The 23,989-nt window shown below is 50.9% G+C and overlaps 1 protein-coding gene across 10 annotated transcripts; it reads right to left on the bottom strand.

Moving 5' to 3' along the window:
* Positions 1-1,194: 1,194 nt before the first annotated feature.
* LOC105496236 (adenosylhomocysteinase) lies at positions 1,195-23,465 on the bottom strand. Of its 10 annotated transcripts, none has more exons than XM_071079487.1 (10): positions 23,443-23,465; positions 16,423-16,613; positions 15,102-15,177; positions 12,956-13,105; positions 12,009-12,121; positions 11,319-11,526; positions 11,139-11,226; positions 10,923-11,040; positions 6,700-6,894; positions 1,195-2,108 (listed from the first exon to the last, which is right to left on the bottom strand). In XM_071079487.1, exons 2-10 carry the CDS (start codon positions 16,555-16,557, stop codon positions 1,977-1,979), a joined length of 1,215 nt encoding a protein of 404 aa, XP_070935588.1. In that variant the 5' UTR covers positions 16,558-16,613; positions 23,443-23,465; the 3' UTR covers positions 1,195-1,976. The 10 variants fall into 10 exon arrangements, with proteins under 10 accessions (XP_070935588.1, XP_070935585.1, XP_070935584.1 ...); XM_071079484.1 differs by lacking the exon at positions 23,443-23,465 and adding an exon at positions 23,225-23,374; XM_071079483.1 differs by lacking the exon at positions 23,443-23,465 and adding an exon at positions 22,773-22,979.
* Positions 23,466-23,989: the final 524 nt, after the last annotated feature.

Below are 23,989 nucleotides of genomic sequence, written 5' to 3'. Positions count from 1 at the left end.
GTGAGACTCCATCTCAAAAAAAAAAAAAAAAAAAGTTTAGGCACAGTGGCTCACGTCTGTAATCCCAGTACTCTGGGAGGCTGAGGCAGGCGGATCACGAGGTCAGGAGATTGAGATCATCCTGGCTAACATGGTGAAACCCCATCTCTACTAAAAAAAAATACAAAAAAACTTAGCCAGGCATAGTGGCGGGTGCCTGTAGTCCCAGCTACTCAGGAGGCTGAGGCAGGAGAATGGCGTGAATCCGGAAGGCAGAGGTTGCAGTGAGCCGAGATTGTGCCACTGCACTCCAGCCTAGGCAACAGAGCGAGACTCCGTCTCAAAAAAAAACAAAAACAAAAACAAAAAAACTCTAAAAGATGCTTGCACAATGCCTGTCACCCAAGTGTGCAAGATCTCAGCCTATTCTGACCACTCGTGTTGTGATCAGTTGGGAAGTGGGTACCCTGTCATTTGGTACTAATATTAGTTGAAGTACCAAAGTCTGTACACTATTTACAGCAGAGTCACATCACATACACACGTAACTTATGCAACTTAAACTGTGTGCACTCAGGGAAAAAGAAAAGGTAAGAATTGTCAGGCAGGACATACTGATGAGTATCTAAGCCAGAGTGAGCAGTTTTCAGCCCCTCATGCCTTGCTGATCATGGGCCACTGAGTGTGACTTAAGGGTTTTACTTGACATCATATCTTTAGAACTTAATGTGAGTCCCCACTTAGTGCACTTTTAAAAATACTGCAAACAGTTGGGCACAGTGGCTCACCCCCGTAATCCCAACACTTTGGGAGGCTGAGGCAGGCAGATCACTTGAGGTCAGGAGTTCAAGATCAGCCTGGTCAACACGGTAAAACCCCATCTCTACTAAAAATACAAAAAAAAAAAAAATTAGCTGGGTGTGATCTCAGCTATTCGTCGGGAGGCTGAGGCAGGAGGATCACTTGAAGCCAGGAGGCAAAGGTTGCATTGAGCCAAGATTGCACCACTGCACTCCAGCCTGGGTGACAGAGCGAGACTCCGTCTCAAGAAAAACAAAAAGCAAAAACAAGAATACCCTCTTCACTTTACCCATTCTTTCAAGCCGAAGGACCACAGGCAGTCATTCCACCGCAGACAACCCCATGAATGCTTCATCAGCATGACTATAATCCCCTATTCATGGCATACGTTGTTGGCAGAGGATTGTCTATAAAATAAAGGCTCAAAATTCTTTTAGACACCAAGATTTTTATTTACCCACCTTCCTGCTTTCTTTTAACATTATAGGTCAAATTATTCTCTTTTTGACCCAGGGTTGTGATAGGAACCATCTAGTTATAAAGTGGTGGCAGATTTCACGAAATCTGCCTGCATTCATTCGTGTTTTTCTGGCCCCTCTCAACCTCTGGCTGTCACTTCTCTATTCTTTCTCAGTTGCCCCTTACCAGTCTATTCTAACCCCTGTAAAACAGGGACTAAAAGTACTAACCTCATTGTTATGAGGTTTAAGACCCAGCACTAAGCCAGACTCTCAGGAAAATTCAAACAACAGTTCCTCTTTGCCCTTCAATATACCCCCTTCTCATCTGTCGTGGGTTGAGGAACCACTGGATCTGTAAACCAAGCACACAGGTATAAGTCCACAGACCAGGTGAAGGCCTAGATGGCAAAACACATGGGTTTTGTGACTCCACTACTGACTTCGAGGTTAAGGAAGGACTGACTTAGTGCGCTGTTCCAAGACCATTGAGTTCATAGTTCCCTGTGGCTGGGACCTCCATCATGACTGAGGCTTGAGGAGAGGCCTCTGTTCCTGCTGCCACATTTGGAACAGTATGATGGCTGCAGCAGAGGCCAAAAACTGAGCGATCGGCCCCAGAGAGTCGATGGGGGACACTGACAAACCAGTCACAAAGTTGGTGCCATTAGCTCTTAGGGAGGAGAGGCGGGGCCTGGGCAAGGACAGCAGCTGGAGGGTGAAGCGCAGACCTGGCTCTCAGTAGCGGTAGTGATCTGGCTTGAAGGGGCCATCACGGGACATGCCCAGGTACTGGGCTTGCTTCTCAGTCAGCTTGGTCAACTTCACATTCAGCTTGCCCAGGTGGGCTTCAGCCACTGCCTCATCCAGCTGGGGAGAAACAAAGAAAGACTGGCAATCAGTGCCATGCTCTGGGATCCCTACATGTATCTGGCTGCCAATAGAGGCAGAAGTGTTCTGTTGGGGTATCTGCCATGTGTGGCACTCATGTTAACTCTTTCTATCCTCACATCCAGCCTCAGTTAATGTGTTGTTTTGGCTGCCTAGCCCCCCTCAAAAGGGAACCATGACACACCGTCCCCTCCATGTAGCCCTGACAGGACCATCAATCACATCCCCTTCCTCATTCTTCAACTCAAGCAGCTAACCAAAACACTTCTCTGGAATTGATCTATGCACAGGACATATTTTCCATGATAGGCAGAGACAAGGTGCTCCAGTCCCACTGGGATTCCTAAACAGGGAAGGGTATTTATCAGTCTCAGCTCACCAGTTGCAAGTCTGTTTTACAAGTGAAATGAAGACAGATCTGAGAGACAGAAAGACAGAGCGATGATGACACTGAATCCTAGGTTTCCAGTGTTTGGATCTGAGAATAAAGTTCTTTTTTTTTTTTGAGACAGAGTCTCATTCAGATGCCCAGGCCGAAAGTGCAGTGGCACAATCTCGGCTCACTGCAACTTCCACATCCCAGGTTCAACTGATTCTCCTGCCTTAGCCTCCTGAGGAGCTGGGATTATAGGCATGCACCACCACGCCTAGCTAATTTTCTGTTTTCAGTAGAGATGGGGTTTCACCATGTTGATCAGGCCGTTCTCGAACTCCTGACCTCAGGTGATCTGCCCGCCTCAGCCTCCCAAAGTGCTGGGATTACAAGCGTGAGCCACCGTGCCCGGCAGATCCGAGAATAAAGTTCTTTTTTGGATTAAACTGGTTCCTTTTTTGATTAAAATATATCTATAAATTCTTTGGTACTTCTTTAAGAGTTAGAGCCTAATCCCCACCACCTCCCCCCACCCCACCGAGTGATTCATTTCTAATGAATAGAAGAAAGCAGAAGTGATGGTGTGTGACTTTGGATACAAGTTCATAGAGACCCTGTGGCTTCGTCCTTCCTCTCCTCTGGATGACTTACTCTGGAGGAAGCCAGAAGCCATGTCCTGAGGATGCAAAAGCAGCCCTCTGGAGAGGCCCATGCATGAGGAATTGAGACCTCCTGTCAACAGCGATGTGAAGAGGAACTTCCAGACCCAGTCAAACCTTCAGATGATTGCAGCCCTGGCAGAAAATCTGGACTGCAACCTCATGAAAGAGCCTGAGTCAGAAGCAGCCAGCTAAGCTGATCTCAAATTCTTGACCCACAGAAACTGAGATAATAAATATTTATTATTTGAAGCCAGTAAGTCTGGGGGTTAGATTGTTATGCAGCAATAGATAACTGATACACTGGTTTGAACAGTGTTTCTATCACTTGTGACCAAAAGGATTCTAATCCACTGCCATCCTCCTTTTATAAAATGAGGAAATCAAGGTTCAGAAAGGTGAAATGACTTGTCCACAGTCACCAAGCTAGTGAATGACAGAGCTAGGATTTGAACCCAGGTCTATCTGGCTTCAAAGCCCCAAAATGTGTCTCAAGCATCCCAGCTTATGGCCTCCAGAGCAGCTCTGAAGAGATTATGCAGAAACTGAGGACAGAGGCAAGAGTTAAATACAAGCAAGCCTCTAACTCTCTCATGAGGGAGGCCTCTCCCTACCGCTGAGGGACCCTGTCCTGTCCCATGATGGCATGGCAGCCTTTGACCACAGCTCAGCCCATAGCTTTTACATTCCCAAGTGGTTTCACATCTACTGTTTCATTAGAGCCTCCCAAACACCCTTAAGAAGTAGGATGGGTGGGGTTTATCCTTGTATCTTCAGATGAAGCAACAAGCCTCCAGGTGATATGCTCAGTTGAGAGGCAGACAACATTAGGACCAGGGCCCAGCCTAGAACTGAGTCCACATCAGTTCCAGAGGTAGAACGACGGCCTCCAACCCCCATAGTACACATTGAAATCAACCTTCTGCTCGGCCTGGACTAGCCCAGAACTTTTCCTTCTCCCAGCACCCTGAACCAGAAGGTATGTGTCATGTCATAAGGTCAACACCTTGGACAGACAGAGCTAGGTTCTATTCCTGGCCCAATACTTAACATCTGTGAGAGCAAGTCAATCTCTACACCTTAGTTTCCCCATTCACAGGATGGATCACTCATCTCTCAAGGCTGTTACAAAGATCAGTGCTACTCAGAGTCATTAGTGCAAGTAGGTGACTTAATAAATGGTGGCTGCCTTCTCTGTCATTTGTTGGCCAAGGTACCTAGTCCCTTGCCTACATACAGCATGTGAGGCATGATGCCAAGAGTGTCCTGTCCCCAAGCCACATGTTAGCAATGATGAAGAAAAGTGGTAAGCACAGAGCCAGGTGTTGAGGCAGGAGGTGAGAGCTTTGCCTTTTTCACTTCCAACCCTGGCCTCATTTCAAAGGCCTGACCAATTCCTCACCAAACTCACAGCCATATTTCTCCCAGGTGGGATCAGATAGGGATCAAGTGAGAATCTTTCTTTCTTTTTTTTTTTTTTTTCAGACGGAGTCTCGCTCTGTCGCCCAGGCTGGAGTGCAGTGGCCGGATCTCAGCTCGCTGCAAGCTCCGCCTCCCGGGTTCACACCATTCTCCTGCCTCAGCCTCCCGAGTAGCTGGGACTACAGGCGCCCGCCACCTCGCCCAGCTAGTTTTTTTTTTGTATTTTTTTAGTAGAGATGGGGTTTCACCGTGTTAGCCAGGATGGTCTCGATCTCCTGACCTCGTGATCCGCCCGTCTCGGCCTCCCAAAGTGCTGGGATTACAGGCTTGAGCCACCGCGCCCGGCCCAAGTGAGAATCTTTCAACCCCACAACCGGTTGCACAGAACAAGGTATGCCTTGAGGTCCTTGTGGGTAAAAAGTTTGGTCCAGCAAGACATTGCTCCAGGGAGATTAGTTGTTGGCTGGCCCTGGAGGCAGATGCCCCAGGCCTCTTCCTGCATCTTCCTCAGTTGACAGAACCAGCCTTTCAAAGGAGGAAGGGATGGTATATAGACCCCATCACAGCTTCTCCAGCAGCCAAAGGCTGGAAGAGCAAGAGCTACTCTTACCGTTTAGCTCATACAGAGACCGAGGATCGGACAGGGTAAGGGACAAAGCAAAGTTCACCTGTAATACTGCCAAGAAGAGCCAGGACTAAAACATCTGTCCTGACTCCAGGGAAGGGAAGACTGCGTGGGGTGTTAGGGTGAGCACTGGATTTCATGTCAGAGGACTTCATCATCATAGTTACGCAGAACACAGAGCCATAGTGAGATGCCATGTTTAGGGATGTATCGTTTTTTTTTTTTTTTTGAGACAGGGTCTCACTCTGTCGCCAGGCTGGAGTGCAGTGGCACGATCTTGTCTCACTGCAACCTCCACCTCCTGGGTTCAAGCGATTCTCTTGCCTCAGTCTCCCGAATAGCTGGGATTACAGGCGTGCACCACCACGCCAGGCTCATTTTTTTTATTTTTAATAGAGACATCGTTTCACCAGGTTGGCCAGGCCAGTTTCCAACTCCTGACCTCAAATGATCTGCCCACCTCAGCCTCCCAAAGTGCTGGGATTACAGGTGTGAGCCACCGCGCCCAGCCAGGGATGTATCATCTTATTACAAGGCCACAGACATGCAGCCTACAGACTGCACTCAGTTTATACACACATCCAAGTTAACCCGCCCAGTTATTTTTAAATTATAATGAGGCCAGGTGCAGTGGCTGAGGTGGGTGGATTACTTGAAGTCAGGAGTTCAAGACCAGCCTGGCCAATATGGCAAAACCCCATCTCTAATAAAAATACAAAAAAATTAGCCAGGTGTGGTAGCACGTGCCTATAATCCTAGCTATGAGAGGCTGAGGTGGGAGGATTGCTTGAACCTGGCAGGTGGAAGTTGCAGTAAGCCAAGATCACGTCACTGCACTCTAGCCTGGGCAACAGAGTGAGACTCTATCTCAAAAAAATAAAAATAAAATTATAATGAGTTGCCTGTATTTGAAAATCATTTCATATAGAGATCTTGGTATCTCTGGCTCTCCTGAAAGGTCAAAAGCCCGGATCAGATGGACCTGGGTTCCTTGGTGGCAACCAGCCCTTTACCCCTTCAGCTCTTCCAGTCCTTATTCAGCCAGCGTCACTCATTCACCTGCCCAGTCCCTGTGGGTGTGTGGATTCATGACCCTGATCTCAGGAAATCCTCACAATCCTGAAGGGGGGTGCTATTACCTTCATTTCACAGATGAGAAGACGAAGACACAGAGAAATGAAAGAATTTGCCTAGATTACACAGCCTCTAAGTGGTGGGGCTAAGATTCAAACTGGGGTGTGTCCCGCTCCAAGGCCCAGGCTCTTCTCACCACCTGCTCCTGCTGTTCTGCTGTGCTCCAGGGAGTCACTCCCCACTGTGGGCCTCAATTTCTTCTGTCAATGGGGAGAATGACTTCTGCACTGTAGAGGACCCCATGAGGGCCTCTAAGAGGGCAGACAGACAAGCACTTTATAAACTCTGGCAAGCCCTGTGTGGGGATCCCGGGAGTAGACACGTGACCCTTGGCTTCAGATAGAAGAACAAACCCACCTTCTTGGGCAGGAAGTGAACCCCAACGGGGTACTTGTCTGGATGGGTCCACAGCTCGATCTGTGCCATCACCTGGTTGGTGAAGGAGTTACTCATCACGAAGCTGGGGTGGCCCATGGCACAACCCAGGTTGACCAGCCGACCCTCAGCCAGCAGGATGATGCGGCGCCCATTCTTCAGCCGGTACCGGTCCACCTACACACAGGCAGGGCAACAGTGAGGGCACGCAGAGCCCCGCTCCCACAGCCCACCCCTGCCACAGCCCACCCTCTGGTCTGGCAGGCCTCCCTGCCTCCAACAGTGCCCATGAGGCATTCCCGAACTGCCCCAAAACAACCTCCAGCACATGGCCTGGCACAAATATATTAGCCGATATTTATGAAGAAATGCTAAGCTGCAGACCGCACAGTTCTGCTGTGAGAACTTCATATGCTCACACTTGCTTGGCGCATACAAGGCACTCAGTAAGCAGCTGCTAATGTTATTGTTATGATCACTGTCATGTGCCCTGTCCTAAGTCCTTTACAGGTAACTACCACATTTCATCCCAGAAACAACCCTGCAATTTCAGTACTGCTGTCATCCCCATTTCAGATTTAGAAACTGAAGTTTACAAGGGTTAGGTCACTTGTCCAGAGCCACACACTAAGAGGAGGCTGCAATTTGAGTCTGGATGGTCTGAGGACAGATCCCATGTTCTCAATAACCATGAAATAGTTTTGAATGCAGCTTACTAAAAGCTGAATGCCATGGCACTCACATCGGAATCACCTCAGAAGCTTTAAAAAATGAGGATACCCTGGTCTCATTCCCAGAGACTCCTATTCGTGTGGCCCATAGTGTGGCTCCCAGGTGACTGCCAAGGGTGAGAACTCCTGGTTTTGTGAGTGAACGTGACATGGAAATCCCCAGCCTCAGTGCCCCAGTCCTCTGTCTGTCCCAGCTGTCTGAACACACAAACTTGCTTTTTCCCCACTCTCAGCTCTTCCCTTGCCATCCCTCCACCCTCAGGTGGCCTCCCAAACATTTCCCCAAAGCCCAGGTTTCCCAGCTGCTCCAGAGGCCTAGTGCTGGTCCAAGGAAAGGTCTCTGATGCCCATCAAGCATTGATGGATGCTTCAATCAATAAGCACTCACTGATACCCATCTAAGTCCCCTGCAGGGACACATCAACCTGGACTCTACACTCCTGGTACAACAGTGGGGTCAGAGACCAAAGCCAGTGATGGATGCTGCACTAGGGGTCTGTACTAAGAGTACACTGCCTCTGCCTGAGGAGCTGGCCAGGAAGGGGGTCCCTTTTTTATAATTTTTTTTTTTTTTTTTTTTTTTTCTGAGATGGAGTCTCACTCTGTCATCCAGGCTGGAGTACAGTGGCATGATCTCTGCTCACCGCAACCTCTACCTCCTGGGTTCAAGTGATTCTCCTGCCTCAGCCTCCAGACTAGCTGGGACTACAGGCATGACCCACCATGCCCACATAATTTTTTGTATTTTTAGTAGAGACAGGGTTTGACCATGTTGGCCAGGCTGGTCTCAAACTCCTGACCTCAAGTGATCCGCCTGCCTCGGCCTCCCAAAGTGCTGGAATTACAGGCGTGAACCACCACACCTGGCCGGAAAGGGGTCTCTTGAGCTGGGCTGAGAAGATGAACAAGAAGAAGGGCATGTGTTCTGTTCCAAACAAACAGAGCTGTCTGGACAGATGAGCAGAAGTAGGAGCTGCAGTGGGTATTCAGGGAGTGGTCAAATACGGCCTGAGTACAGAGGCCCTTGAGAGGATGGACAAGAGATAAGGTTGGGCAGAAGGCTGGCAAGACTGTCAAGGATGTCGAGGGTGGGCATAGAGTCCAGCTTTGGAGGGCAGCTTGGCAGAAAGGTGCCCATCACCCCAGTGTAGCAGGTTTCACCTGTGATGCCTTTGCAGAAGGAGGTCTGGCTGGCTGTCAGGGGTGTGGCTGCCACAGAAGCATGCCCTGGCCACCCCCACACTGTGATGAGTGCCAGGCCTTCTAGGCAGAGATGGAGGTGCCCTCTGCCTAGCTGGGAACTGACACCCTAGACTAGCGCAGGACCTAGCCAAGGAGAACTCCCACGCAGGAGCAGAGCACCCAAGGGGAGCAGTGCAGGGGATGTGGGTTCACAGAGCTGCCTGTCTGCCTCTCTGGGACTTGGGCTTCTGGTGTGGCTATGACTGGGTGGGTGTCAGGGCTTTGGCCAACTCTGTGTCTGTATCTTCCGTATCATATCTCAAACACGGCACAGCACCAACTCAAAGACCTCACATTAAATGGGCTCTTCTCCCTTTAAAAAATGTGATGGGCCTGGTGCAGCAGCTCATACCTGTCATCTCAGCATTTTGGGAGATAACAAGCTCAGGAGTTTGAGACCAGCCTGACCTCATCTCTACAAAAAATTGGCCAGGTGTAGTAGTGCACACGTGTAGTCCCAGGTACTTGGGAGACTGAGGCAGGAGGATCAGCTCCTTCAGCCCAGGAGGTCAAGGCTGCAGTGAGCCATGATCGTGCCATTGCCCTCTAGCTTCAGTAACAGAGCAAGCCCGTCTCAAAAAAAAAAAAAAAAAAAAAAAGATGAACATCTCTATATACATACTTAATTATCTCCTAAGGACCAATTACAGGAGAGATTGCCCAAAGAGGTTGCTTAACTTTAAAGCTCTTGAGATCCAAAGCCAAAATGTCTTCCAGAAACATACTACTTTTATAATCAGATAAAAAATAAACCCATAATAATTGCAACTCAAGTAAAACTTCACACCCCCCACAAGAACTCATCTTCCAGTTTCAGTGCCCCAATGCTTAATGCAAACCTGTTCTTTCCCAGCTCAGTGCATGGGCCTGCTCCTCACACAGCAGTTCAAGCTGTGTCCCTTTTTGTTGTTTTTATCTGTTTGTTTTTTTGAGATGGAGTCTCGCTCTGTTGCCCAGGCTAGAGTGCAGTGGCACAATCTCGGCTCACTGCAACCTCCGCCTACCAGGTTTAAAAGATTCTCGTGTCTCAGCCTCCCAAGTAGCTGGGATTACAGGCACCCACCAGCATGCCCAGCTAATTTTTTTTTTTTTTTTTTTTGAGACAGTCTCACACTATCACCCAGGCTGGAGTGCAATGGCAGGATCTCGGCTCACTGCAACCTCCGCCTCCCGGGTTCACATGATTCTCCTGCCTCAGCCTCCCAAGTAGCTGGGATTACAGGCACACACCACCACACCCGGCTAATTTTTTGTATTTTTAGTAGAGATGGGGTTTCACTATGTTGGCCAGACTGGTCTCAAACTCCTGTCCTCATGATTTGCCCCTCTCAGCCTCCCAAAGTGCTGGGATTACAGGAGTGAGCCACCATGCCCGGCCCCCACCTTTTTTTTTCGAGATGGAGTTTCACTCTTATTGCCCAGGCTGGAGTGCAATGGCGCAATCTCGGCTCATTGCAACCTCCACCTCCTGGGTTCAAACAATTCTCCTGTTTCAGCCTCCTGAGTAGCTGGGATTACAGGCGCATGCCACTACACCCTGCTAATTTTTGTATTTTTAGTAGAGATGGGGTTTCATCATGTTGGTCAGGCTGGTCTCAAACTCCTGACCTCAGGTGATCTGACCGCCTCGGCCTCCCAAAGTGCTGGGATAACAAGCGTGAGTCACCACGCCCGGCCCAGCTAATTTTTTTGTATTTTTAGTAGAGATGGAGTTTCAACCATGCTGGTCAGGATAGTCTCGAACTCCTGGCCTCAGGTAATCTGCCCATTTCGGCCTTCCAAAGTGCTGGGATTATAGGTGTGAGCCACCGTGCCTGGCCAAAGCTGTGTCATTTGTGACTCTGCCTTCATCCTGTCCCTACATGCTGTCCATCCATCCCCAGCACTCCCCAAGCCGAGGCGGCCATCATCCCCTGCAGGGATTCTATGAGCCTCCTCTGAAAGCCTCCCTCCCCACCACCTGCCATGGTTGCTTTTATTCTGCACATAGTAGCTAGAGTGATCTTTCTAAAACTACAGGCTCACCATATACAGCTCACCTGCCTGATACCTTCAGGAATGCCGGCTGCCCTCAGGATAAGGTTGCCATCTCCGGCTGGCTCTGATGCTAGGCCCTCTTCTCCCCATGCCCCTGCACAGGTTGCCACCATCTCCTCAACTCCCCTCCCTGGCAGCCAGCACTCCTCTGCACTCCCATCTGCCCAGCCCGCTGGCAGGGCGGGAGCTTCTCACCTGCGGCTTGATGTTCACCTTCTCCACGGCGTTCTCATTGAGCCACTTGACATCGATCTCCACGTCAAAGTGTCCAATGTTACACACAATGGCATCATCCTTCATCTGCTCAAAGTGCCTGTCAGACAGCCCAAGACCATGGGAGATTGTCAGGGACAGAGAGCTGTCCCAACCCTGCCCTCCTCCCTCACTCCCCAGGACCCCCATAGCACCTACCGGCCAAGGATGATGTCAACACAGCCTGTGGTGGTGACAAAGATGTTGCCCTCCTGACAGGCCTCATCCATGGTGGTCACCTCATAGCCTGTGCAGAGACAGTGGCTGTGGGTCATCTATGGTGGCCTTGCCCCTCCCTCTGGCCCCAGTGGCTGACTACCAACCCTTGCCCTATCCTACCTTCCATGGCAGCCTGCAGTGCATTGATGGGGTCAATCTCAGTGATGATGACACGGGCCCCGAAACCCCGCAGGGCCTGGGCACAGCCCTTGCCCACATCGCCATAGCCTGCTACCACCGCTACCTTGCCGGCAATCATCACATCTGTGGCCCGCTTGATGCCATCTATGAGGGACTCCCGGCAGCCATAGAGGTTGTCAAACTTGCTCTGAAAGGAGAGGGGGTAAGGAGACAACGGGGGCGGGCAAGGCCCTAGGGCCAGGACCACATGGCCTCATGGTATTCTGAAGAGCCCAGGTGTCGTGGGCCCACCAAGCATCCCAGCCTGGGCTGAACCCCTCCAGCAGCCAATGCCTCCACACGCCCTTCAACCCAATCGGCTCCAAGAGCTTCTGTCTAATCTTTCCCTGCTGGTGTGGAGCCTTCCTAGGCATCAGTTACTAGGAGAGATTGCCCGGTCAAAGACCTTGCTTAACTTGAAAGCTCTTCTTCCCAAAGCCATAAAGTTCCTGACGCCCAGCTCTGAGATCCCTTTTAAACGCACTCATTAGCCTTGGTCTATAACCGCTTTTGCCCCCTCAAATGAGGGCTCCATGTCCCCAGCCTCAGCCTTCCTGGGCACTCTTCTTCAGAGGCCTCGCCCTGAGCTGCAGCCACTGCAGCAGGAGCTGTCACTGCCCCTCAGCTCACCTTGGTGACGGAGTCATTGACATTGATGGCAGGCACCTTGAGGATCCCATTGGCCATCATCTTGTAGAGGTTGTGGACCCCAGTCGTTGTCTCCTCAGAGATGCCTCGGATGCCTAAACAAAAGAGGACAAGACAAGCCTCAGAGATGCCACACCTGTGCTCACGTAAATTCTTCATCTTTGCCCCCTAAAGCCATTCCTCTTTCTGGGTTCCCACCTCTGTGACTGATCCCACAGGCCCCCCTAATCACACAGACCAGCGTGAGGGAGGAGTCCCTGATGCCCTCCTACTGGGAAGCCACCACCAGGCCTAGTGACTCTGCCTCCCAGCAACTCCCAGCTTCTCTTTTCTCACTGCCACTGCCCTAGTCCCTGACCCTGTCACTTCTTGCCAGTCTCCCTACCACAACCCATCCTCCATGCAGCAGCCATTTCTAACATGTATCTTCTCAGAGAAATCTTCTCAACGCCCTCCAGTTATTTTCCCTTGCTCTGAGAATCAGGTCAAACACTTTTCTACTGGCCTATTAGGCCTTAACACATCTGGCCTTCACCAAAGTTCACACCATACCCCCCAGCGAAGGCTCCCTTTGCTCACTGCTATCCTGTGGGCCTCTTTTCTGTTTCCCGAACACTCCAGCCATTCCTGCCTCAGGGCCTCTGCACTCTCCGCACTCCCTGTGCCTACTTTGAACAAAGCTGGCTCCCTCCCAGCTATTCCCAGCCATGGCCCTGTGCCTGCCCTTGGGTCAATGGCTCAGCTGCCCTAGCCTCACACCCTCAGAAGTCAGGAGGCCCCGGTATGAATGCCAGAGCCTGCCATCCTCCCATCTTCCAGATCCTGCTGCTTGAGGCGATGGGAGTCCTGCCAGGCCTGCGGCCATCATGTGGGCAAGCAGGCCCCACCCAGGCCGCCAACACCCAGCCCCCCTGCCCCGCCCTGCTAACCTGACAGGAGCTGTGGGTACTTGGTGTGGATGAGGTTGGTGAGGTCGCCCCCATCATCCAGAATCATGTTGAGGGGCCCGTCCTTGAAGTACAGCGTCTGCTCAATGCACCACAGGTACTCCTCGTCCGTTTCGCCCTTCCAGGCATACACTGGAGGGTGAGTGGCACATCAGGGCCTGGACTTCCCCAACTGGTACTTGCTCCAGGGAATAACCCTGGCAGAGCCAAAACTACCTCCTTCCCAATTTCCATCCCCAGCCACCTCCAGCCCCTCTGAAGACTCAGCAGTGGTAAGAACACAACTTGGAGCCACATAGATCTGGGTTCAAATCCCGGCTCAGCCACTTGCCAGCTGTGTGACCTTGGGCAAATCACTTCACTCCTCTAAGCCTCAGTCTTCTCCTCTGTAAATAGGGCTCATAATAAATAGTATGGACTAAGTGAGACAGAAGCCATGTACAGCCCCGCAGATATAAATATCAGGAAATAATTATTTCCTTTCCCATCCCCTTCTGCCTGGGCCCCAAGGACTGAGGCATCAACTCTAAGTGACCAGAGCTCGATGCCCCACAATGCCTCCCCCTCAGCAGGATCTACAAGGCAGGATCCAGGGTTTGCTCTGCACTGAAAGGACTGGAGCACCAGCAGCCTCTGTGCAGGAGAGTCTCAGGCAAAGTCTGGCCAAAAAATGACTACAGGCAGATACCATGTATGGGGTACTTGCTTTCTGCCAGACATGACTCTAAATCCTCCATACCCTATCTCATTCTTCCTCATAGAAACCCTGTGAGGCAGCCATGACCATTATCATTACTTACAGATGCCCACAGAGGGGCTAAGATGCACTTGGGTCACTCTACATGAAATTCAGAATAGATACCAGAACTAAGGGTTACTGACCACCAGCCCACACTCCTCCTCCTCCCATGTGGCATGACTAGGGCACAGGTGTGGGGTTCCCAGGAGCCTCTTGTGAGCAAAGGATGCTGGCCAAGCAGAGCCAGCTGCTCCTACCCACAACTGGAGCAGACAATGGTCTTAAGAATTGCAGTAGATCGCACCACTGCGCTCTAGTCTGGGCAACAGGGCAAGACTCCGTTCTCAGAGAAAAAGAGAAGAGAGAAGAGAGAAAAGAGAGAACAGAGAAAAGAAAAGAGAAAACAGGCCAGGCATGGTAGCTCACGCTGCGAATCCTAGCACTTTGGGAGGCCAAGGTGGGTGGATCACGAGGTCAGGAGATTGAGACCATCCTCACTAACATGGTGAAACCCCGTCTCTACTAAACATACAAAAAATTAGCCAGGCGTGGTGGCAGGCGCCTGTAGTCCCCGCTACTCCGGAGGCTGAGGCAGGAGAATGGCGTAAGCCCGGGAGGCGGAGCTTGCAGTGAGCCCAGATCGCACCACTGCACTCCAGCCTGGGTGACAGTGAGACTCCGTCTCAAAAAAAAAAAAAAAAAAAAAAAAAAAGAGAGAGAAAAGAAAAGGAAAAAAAAAAAAAAAAAAGAAAGAAAACAAGGCCACAAGGCCTTTCCCAGAAGAAAGGATGGTGCCCAGTCAAGGCTGAGGAATGGGTGCCATGCCCATTCAGCCCTGGTCAGTCTGTGAAGGAGACTGTGCCACCCCCTCCTCTCCACCTATGGTTGGTTAGAAGGAATCGTGAATGTCCTATTTAATCACTGCGTCAGATCTAACCACTCCCCTCCCCAAGTCCAAGCAGACATGTGCCCAGCCTGTGAAAGCTCCTTTCTCGTTAGTCTTGGTCCTTCCTCAGTCCTTTAGACCGCCATACCCTAGGCAGTGAACCTCTTTTTCTGCCCCGTAGCCCTCCCCAGTTCTTTGGAAAGAGATCCACATCCTTCCTTTAATGAACTTCCCCTCCACTTCATCATTTAGTTCCCAATCATAAGATCTTGCTCTTCCTGGTTACACGGCTTGACTTGGGTCAATAAACAACTTCCACAGGATTTGAGACGATGATGGGACAAAGCAGCTCTTTCCTATGGGTCGCTGGGCTAGGATTTTGTGGCCGTTACTCCTCTCCCCTTCTGTAATGTAAGGAAGTCTGTTGCTCTAGCAGTCAGTGAAGCAAAGAAGGCAGAGGCCCTTCACAAATTCCACATGTCCCAGCTGCAAGCAGGACTCACCCGGAATGCCAGCCTTGGCAATGGCAGCTGCCGCATGGTCCTGGGTGGAGAAGATATTGCAGCTGGACCACTGCACCTAGAAGAGCCATCAAAACAAGGCTGTTGGTCACCAGTGGCTCAAAAGCACAAGGGACGCTGGGCAAGGAAAAGGGAGAGCTCTTCGGGTAGTGGGGACAGGCTTGGGATCTAGGCACAGCAAGCTCTAGGATCACAGCCTGGGGACACTGGGTGGGTAGATGGGAGCCAGAGCAGAGGTGAGATCCAACTCAGGTTTTAAAACCTCACTCTGGTGCTGTGTGGAAGGGAAAGGGCGGCAGCAAGGAGACAACTGAAGAAACTGTTGGAGAAGACTCCAGACAAGAAATATGACAGCAGCAGTGGAGGTGATGAGTAGTTGCCACATCCTGGGTCTACTCTGAAGGCTGCACTGACAGGATTTGCTGAGGGATGAGTTGTTGGAGTAAAAGGGGTTGGGAGCGGGGAGGAAAAGGTGGGGAGGAGATGACTCCCAGATTCTTGAACTGAGAGAACCCAGAAGGCTAGAGTGGAGGTTCCATTTACTCAGGTGGGGAAGGCTTCGGGAAGAGGAGTGGGCAGAAAATCCTGAGTCTGTTTGAACGTGTTCTGCCTGAGATGAGTACTAGACTTCCAGGTAGCGTCAATGCCCTCGCTCCTGGATATGCCAGTCTGGAGTTCCAGGAGAAGTCCAGGCTAGTACAAAAATGTGGGAGTCATCACCAGATAAATAGTATCTAAAGCTATAAAATCAGACCGCCAAGAGTGAATGCTGAAAAGAAAGAAGAGGTCCAAGGACTGAGCCCTGAGCCCCTCTGTGGGTTTTGGCTGCACTGTCCTACCCTGCTTTGCAAAACCAGCTTGCTTCTTGACTCTCAGACCTCAGGAGAGCTGTCATTCATTGGCACACATGACCCAGGCTGAACCAATCAGAGCTGCCATCATCTGGCCAACCAAGATGGGTCCAGGGTAGGCCTGTGACCCCAGGAGGGCCAAGGCAAGCTGGCCCTTACAGGACTAAGTAGGACATGGGCATTGAGTTTTTCCTGACAGAGCATCCATCAGGAGGATGCTTTGGGGGTAGCCAACAGTGACCTTCCCAGCCAGGGAGAAAATCTGCAGAACACTCACCACAAAGTGTGGCAGCAGTGGGCAACAGAGAGGAAATCCAATGAGAGGGAGGAGCCCCTCCAGGCCCGGGGTTGGCTCCACACCTGGAAGGTCCCCACCCCGGCACAGTTGTCTTCTTCCCTGGCTGAATCCAGGGAGGGCAAGGACTCTGGGGTGATACAGCTGTGGGCCTCACCTCAGCACCCAGGGCGACGAGGGTCTCAATGAGGACGGCCGTCTCCACTGTCATGTGCAGGCAGCCAGCGATACGAGCGCCCTTCAGTGGCTTGGAGGCCGAGTACTGCTCCCGCATACGCATCAGGCCCGGCATCTCGTTCTCAGCAATGTCCAGGGCCTTGCGTCCCCAGGCAGCCAGTCCGATGTCAGCTACGGGGAGAAATAGGTGGGAGTTCTGTGAGCCCCTTTGTCCCACCAACCCAGAGGGGCAGTCACTGTGTGTGGACCCCGATCCACGTGTGGACTCAACACACCAGGGCTTAGCACTGTCACCGCATTCTCTCACTCATTCAACAAGTATTTATGAAGCCAGAGTACTCAAGAAAGACACGGTCCTCTGCCTACCTGCCCCTTTCTGACTTGTGGGAGAACACATTTAATCACACAGGGACACAAAAATTACAACATAAAGAAGTGCCCCTTTGAAAACAGCTCACATGACACTTCCCACTACCCTGCCTTTCTGCTGACACCTATCAACCTCCAGGTCACTCCTCACTCCCTAAAGACGTTAGCTTCTGGTTCTCCATAGCCCTCTCTCAGTCATCACTGCTGGTGATTCAATGCTCATCAACACTATCTAACACTTTGGATATGACAGTTCCTTGATCTCCTTTTAGACATGAAAATGCTTCCCCCCTCCTGATGTTTCTTTTCAGCTGGAGGAACTCATCCGTATAACTAATGCTCTTGGCCTCTCTGCCCCAGGGGAGGGGGGGTGAGCTTGCCTGACCAGTAAAACTGACAGGAATAAATGGTGTGCTCAGCTTAGCTCTCCCTTCTTTCTGCAAGCAAGTACTCACCTGCCCACTTACAGGAAGCTGGTGTTCTCTGCTTTTCCAGAGACCAACCAACCCTGGCCTACCTTGCCTGCAACTGACTGGGTAACTACTGTATCTGAGGGTTCAGTCAGCAAGATCATTTGGATTTCATATTAATCTATATCCTCTGGCTTCCAGGTTATTAGTAATAAAAGGTAGTATTTCGGGTGCTATCTGCCACCTAAAATACTAATCTACATCCTCTGGCTTCAAGGTTATTAGTAATAAAAAGTATATTTCAGGTGCTATCTGCCACCTAAAATGTCTCGAATTTGTTCAAATTCTCAGGCAGGAAAGAAGGATATTATTACAAGCTAACTCACTATCTCAATACTCTTCCCTCTGATCCATTTCAACCTCCTCTCTCCCCTATCACACTTGGTCCATTTCCAAGGTCATACCCTAGGTCAGTCCCTAGGTCAAAGTTTGCAGACTTCCCCGATAAGGAATGCTCCTCTGGCATGCTTGTAAATCTCTCCTGGAAAATCTGATTCAGCAGGCCTAAGACTCCTGGTGATTTTTATCTTTAGGGAAGCTTAGATCCTGCCAATCACCCAAAGAGGTAGGCAGTGGGAGGCAAAGAATGCTGTAGAGAATTTAATAATCTAAGAATTTAATAATAAAACTATCTAAGTCAGTCAGCTTCCTACAGTGCATTGTAACAATTTCAGAGATGAAACATGCCTCCTGCATGAGAGACCACTCCGGCTGTGCCTCAACTCAAGCCACCCACCCCAGCCCTCCTACCCCGGTAGGCCATCACCAATGATAGCTGTCATTGGAAATCTGGACTTCAAGCACCCAACTCTAACCACATCTCATCTTTCTGGGTTTCTCCTTCTCTGGAGGGAGCTCCAACAAGGCTGTGGCCTGTCAGGTCAGAACTTCTATTCAATTCATCCTACCAATTTCTGCTGTCCCTTCTGCCCCCTTTCCCTTTGAGAACTCACTTGGCAAAACTCTCAGCCCAATTAAACCCGACCCTCCACTGCACCAGAGCCACTGAACCCAGCAGGAGGACAATCACAACCACACCAAGACATCACATTTAATTATTTATTTATTTATTTTTGAGACATAGTCTGGCTCTGTAGACCAGGCTGGGGTGCAGTGGCGCGATCTCAGCTCACTGCAACCTCCACCTCCAGGGTCCCAGTTCAAGCAATTCTCCTGCCTCAGCCTCCCCAATAGTTAGGATTACAGGAATGCGTCACTATGTCCAGCTAATTTTTGTATTTTTAGAGGACACGGGGTTTCACCATGTTGGCCAGGCTGGTCTTGAACTCCTGACCTCGTGATCCACCCGCCTCAGCCTCCCAAAGTGCTGGGATTACAGGTGTGAGCCACCACACCTGGCCAACACATCACATTTATTAAGACCATAAAAGACACATAGCACATTGCAGCAATCTTATGACATTTTCCTAGTAAATTTACTCCCATTTTCTACTCTCCTCAACCCTCCAACACCTTTCCCCATCGAATAACAATCTCACCTTCCAATTCACTGAGATGAATTCAGAACCAGGCCACTTTTCCCCTATGGAATCCACCAGTCACCTATAGCAGTCATCTACAGCTTCAGACCAGGCACTCTTTCCTGTTACCAAAGATGAGCTGGCCAGGCGTGGTGGCTCACACCTGTAATCTCAGCACTTTGGGAGGCCAAGGTGGGCAGATCACTTGAGGTCAGGAGTTCAAGAACAGCCTGACCAACATGGTGAAACACCGTCTCTACTAAAAATACAAAAATTAGCCGGGTGTGGTGGTGAGTGACTGTAATCCCAGCTACTCAGGAGGCTGGCAGGAGCATCACTTGAATCTGGGAGGCAGAGGCTACAATGAGCCAAGATCATGCCACTGCACTCCAGCATGGGTGACAGAGTGAGACTCAGTCAAAAAAATAAAATAAAATAAAATAGATGAGCTATCCCTGCTCCATGGAGCCCGATTCCACATCCCCTCTCCTTCTTAAGGACTTCCGTACTCCACTGAAACTGCTCTTTTGTCCCAAGACCAGCCTGACCTCCACACCTAATGCAAAATTACCCATGACCATGTTTCTCCCAGCAGCGCAGATCGCACAAACTACTTGTCCTCCTTCCTGAAACCCCTTCTTTACTTGGCTTCTGCGACTCTGTCCTGTGCTTTTCCAGCTACCTTCCTGGTTCCTCTTTAGCTAAGACTTTAGCGTTTGGGGGCCCTCAGGGCTTCATCATCTCCCAGTTCTCTAATGTTTACCAATTAAGCTCATCCAGTCTTATGGCTTTACATACCTTCTCTACCCGGATGACTCCCACGTATTTATCTCCAACCCAAACTACTCCCCTGAACTTGAAATTCAATGTGATCCAACCGCCTCCACGGCACCTCCACTTGGATGTCCAATTGGATCTATTACGTGTCATGTTGGAGTCCTCGTGGCTCCTTGCCCCCACTACCCGTTACTCTCCCAATCTTCCCATTTTAGGAAATAAAACCACCATTCAACCAGCAACTCTGCCCAAAAACTTAAGATTTGATTCCTCTTTTCCCCTTTCACCTCAATCCGCATGTTTCTGGCTCAACAAGCGAAATATATAAGCAATCCAACCGCATCTCACCACCTTCATCTAAAGTGTCACTTCTCAGGCCGGGCGCGGTGGCTCACAGCCTGTAATCCCAGCACTTTGGGAGGCCGAGGCAGGCGGATCACTTGAGGTCAGGAGTTCCAGACCACTGGGCCAACATGGTGAAACCCCATCTCTACTAAAAATACAAAAATTAGTCGGGCGTGGTGGCGGGCACTTATAATCCCAGCTACTCAGGAGGCTGAGGCAGGAGAATCACTTGAACCCGGGAGGCAGAGGTTGCAGTGAGCCAAAATAGCACCACTGCACTCCAGCCTGGGTGAAAGAGGGAGACTCTGTCTCCAAAAATAAAGAACAAGAAAGAAAGAAAGAAACTGCCACTTCTCAGTTGGACACTGCTACAGCCTCTTCACTGGTCCCATGCTCTAACATGCCATTCTCCCCACAGTAGCCAGAGGAGGGAGGCTTTTAAAAATGTAAGTTACATCACCTCCATTATTCTACTAAACAAAACTAAACAAAACAAGCAAATTCTCCAATGGCTTCTCTCAATCTTCGGGCCCCATCTGCATGACTGCCTGCCCCTCCTCCATCTCTCCACTTTCCCCCCTCACTAGCTGCTCAACAGTCTTCCTGACCGACTTCAGGCAAGCTCCACTCATTCCCACCTCAGGGCTTTAACCCAAGCAGTTATCGGCCTGGAAGTCTCCTCCCAAGCACCTAATACAGTACCTGGCACACAGTAGGTGCTGAAAAAAACCTGGAAACAGGAAATAACTTAGTATATCCCTGCTAGAGGAACAAAGAGGGCACCAGGGTGACTCAAATAGAGGGGTAAGATGAGTTGGGACTTCAGTCCCAGTGAAGTGGGGAGTCTACAGTTTTCAGGGGGCCAGCATTCAAAGACCAGCTTTATCTTTTGAAAAGACCCCATTGGCTGCTGCGTGGATCTGTGGAGCAAGAGATCCCGGGAGACCTGCAAGGAGAGAGACCAGAACTGGGGTGGTGACCATGGAGACAGACAAGTGGCAGATCTGCTCACATAAAATGGCATATCTGTGCCACTCCTGTCCTTGGGTCACCTTTGTGTCTTCAGCATGACCTGGCTCAGAGAAGGGGTCAGCAACTGTTTACTGACCATATCTGTCATCAGAACTGAATGAAAGAAGATCCATGAGAGGGGCTGGCACATGACAAGGGTGGCAAAGAAAAACAACACAAATCTGAACCTAGCCTGAGTCCCAGCATTTACTAAGGAGGAAAGAACCCAGAGAGGAGTTTGCTGCAGGTTCCATAGCCAATTAACAGCAGAACCAGAACTGGCAGTCAGGCAGGGCTGCAGCAGAGGCCCCTCTCAAGGCCCCTCCAGGGAGGGGCCCGGCTGTATGGGACAATGGGTTATGCCCTGTGCTGCTAAGCTCCACCCCTCCACCACTACATGTCCCTCCACCTAAAAGTAACTCCTTCGGTGCCCTCGAGGACACTGTGCCAGCCCCACGGTTTTCTGTGGGACCCTCAACTCCAAGGGCACAGGAGAGGGTAAATGCTCCAATCTCTGGAGCTAAGGACTTGCAGAAGTCACAGGAACACCTGTCCCCAGGACAACCCAAGAGGAACAGCAAGAGCCCCTCTAAACATCAGTTTCTTCATCTGTAAAGTGAGGATAATCATCCCTAGCTTGCTATACACCCCAAGTAAAGAAAATGCCATATGATCAAGATCTGGCATACAGCAGGGCCTCCTTCCTCCATTCCCACCCATCTAAGCTCCCCCTCTCCCAAAACCAGCTTTATCTCCACTCACGTAACCCAATGGCCCCAATCCTGACCCACTAATCTCTCCACAGTATGACAAGCCCCCATTCCAGTTCTACTATTGATGTGACCTTGACATAACTTTTCTGGGTTCAGTTTCAGCATTCACACAATGGAGACAGCTCTGGTAGCAAGTTGATGAACTACTTTAACTGAATCTTTGCAAGTCACTTCCCAAGGGCCTCAGTTTCATGCTCTATCAGGGGATAATGTCCACCTCTATGAAGATTATTCTGTAAACACATGTAAATCACCAGATATACAGCAAGTGTCCCATAAACGTGGATGCTATTCTCCAGACTTAATAGTGTCTTTTTTTTTTTTTTTTTTTGAGACAGGGTCTTGCTCTGTTGCCCAGGCTGGAGTGTGGTGGTACAATCTCGGCTCACTGTAACCTCCGTTTCCCAGTTCAAACAATTCTCCTGCCTCAGCCTACCAAGTAGCTGGGATTGAAGGCGCCCGCCACCACACCCGGCTAATTTTTGCGTTTTTAGTAGAGATGGCGTTTCACCACGTTGGCGAGGCTGGTCTCAAACTCTTGACCTCAAGTGATTCTACCACCTGGGCCTCCCAAAGTGCTGGGATTACAGGGGTGAGCCACCACACCCGGTCTAATAGTGTACAAGTTACTTAAAAGCTACTAGCCAGACTGAACTGGTTTTTGCTGAAAATTCATTAGGATTGTTCCGCGTGTATTCGCTTGCACACAGTGGTGAAAGGGTACGCTAAGAGGTCTAGATGGCCTGCGTTCCAATCTTGCTCCATCACCACCAGCTGTAAGACAGAGAGCAAGTTACCTCTGCCTCAGGATTCTCATCATAAAACGAGAACAGCTTCCCTACAGAGCCATAAGACTAAAATAAACCTAGAAGGCAGGGCCGATCCCACAGGAAACGCTAAGTAAACGTTTAACTATCCCTGTATCACACTTCAATCGGTGGGACAGCAGGATTTTTCTAACCACTCCAAATTTTCTTCAAGATTTCTGCAAGCCTGCCCCTGCTGGCGGGGTGGGGGACCCCACAGTTTGGGTAACTGGCCCAAAGTCCCAGGGGAAAGGACCGGAGCCGGCCTGGGGCTCGCTTTCCAGGCCTCTTTTCATACACCTTCCGGGGCACCAGTGCCCTCGTCGTCCCTGTAGGAGGCCCAGAGAGGGGTGGAACCTCGTCGGGGCCGCCCACCTGGACAGGGTCCGGTCCAGGCCCAGGAGGCCGGGCGTAGGCCCCCTGAGCAGGGTCCGGCAGGTGCCAGCCGTCCCAGGCCGCGGCCAGGTGTGCTCTCCCACGGAGCACGCCGCCCGTTTGCGGCTCTCAGCCCGCGCGGCAGCCCCGGCGTCGTGGGGCATGCTGGGACTTGTAGTCCGCGGCCACCCGTAACGGCCCTCTCACGGCCGCGCGAGAACTCCAACTTCCAGGTGGCTGCGCGCGGCCAGAAACGCGCCGAACCTGCGATTCCAGGGGTCCAGAGCGCCCCGGGTCGGCCCTGCAGCCCCCGTCACGAACAAGCCCCGGGCGGGTGCCGAGCGGCAGCAACCGGCTGCAGGTCCTGGAACTCACCGACTTTGTAGGGCAGTTTGTCAGACATGCTGGAGGCGCTCGTGATAGAAACAGGCGAAGGGGGCTGGGCCTCAGTCTACGGACACGCACTGGGCGGGCGGCGCCGGGTAGGGATATACGCGTGGCGCCGGCGCCTTTAAATATCTTCCTCAACTTGCATATTCATGAGCCGCTGGGGCGGGGCCCAACGCGCAGGGCGGGGCAGGAGTCTCACTCACCGGTCCGGAAGGGAGCGCTGTGAGAGGCCTGAGAGCCAGCCCGGCCGTCCTCTCGCAGGTTCAGCCAGTTAATTCAGTGTTAAAACCCAGCGGAACTGAAATTACGCCAGTTCACTTCCCTGAGCCTCAATTTCCGGTAAAATGGGCCAAATGACACCTACCACACAGATTATTATAAGTAAAGTTGCAGGCCAGGGGCGGTTGCTCACGCCTGTGATCCCAGCCAGCACTCTGGGAGGCCAAGGCGGGAGGATCGCTTGAGCCCAGGAGTTCAAGACCAGCCTGGGCAACATAGTGAGACCTCATCTCTACAAAAAAATTTTTTTAATTAGCCGGGCGTGGTGGCGGGCGCTTGTAGTCCCAGCTACTTGGGACGCTGAGGCGGGAGGGAGGATCGCTTGAGCCTGGAGATCGAGGCTGCGTGAGCTATCATCCCACTACAGCACTCCAGTCTGGGCGAAAGAGCAAGACCCTATCTCAAAAAAAAAAAAAAAAAGTAAAGTTGTCATTTGTCAGGTACCTACTGACATCCCAAACATTCGCCTTA

This window comes from Macaca nemestrina, chromosome 15, assembly GCF_043159975.1.
Source record: "Macaca nemestrina isolate mMacNem1 chromosome 15, mMacNem.hap1, whole genome shotgun sequence".
In the NCBI taxonomy this organism is placed as follows: Eukaryota; Metazoa; Chordata; class Mammalia; order Primates; family Cercopithecidae; genus Macaca; species Macaca nemestrina.
This window is presented reverse-complemented; position numbering and strand designations above follow the sequence as displayed.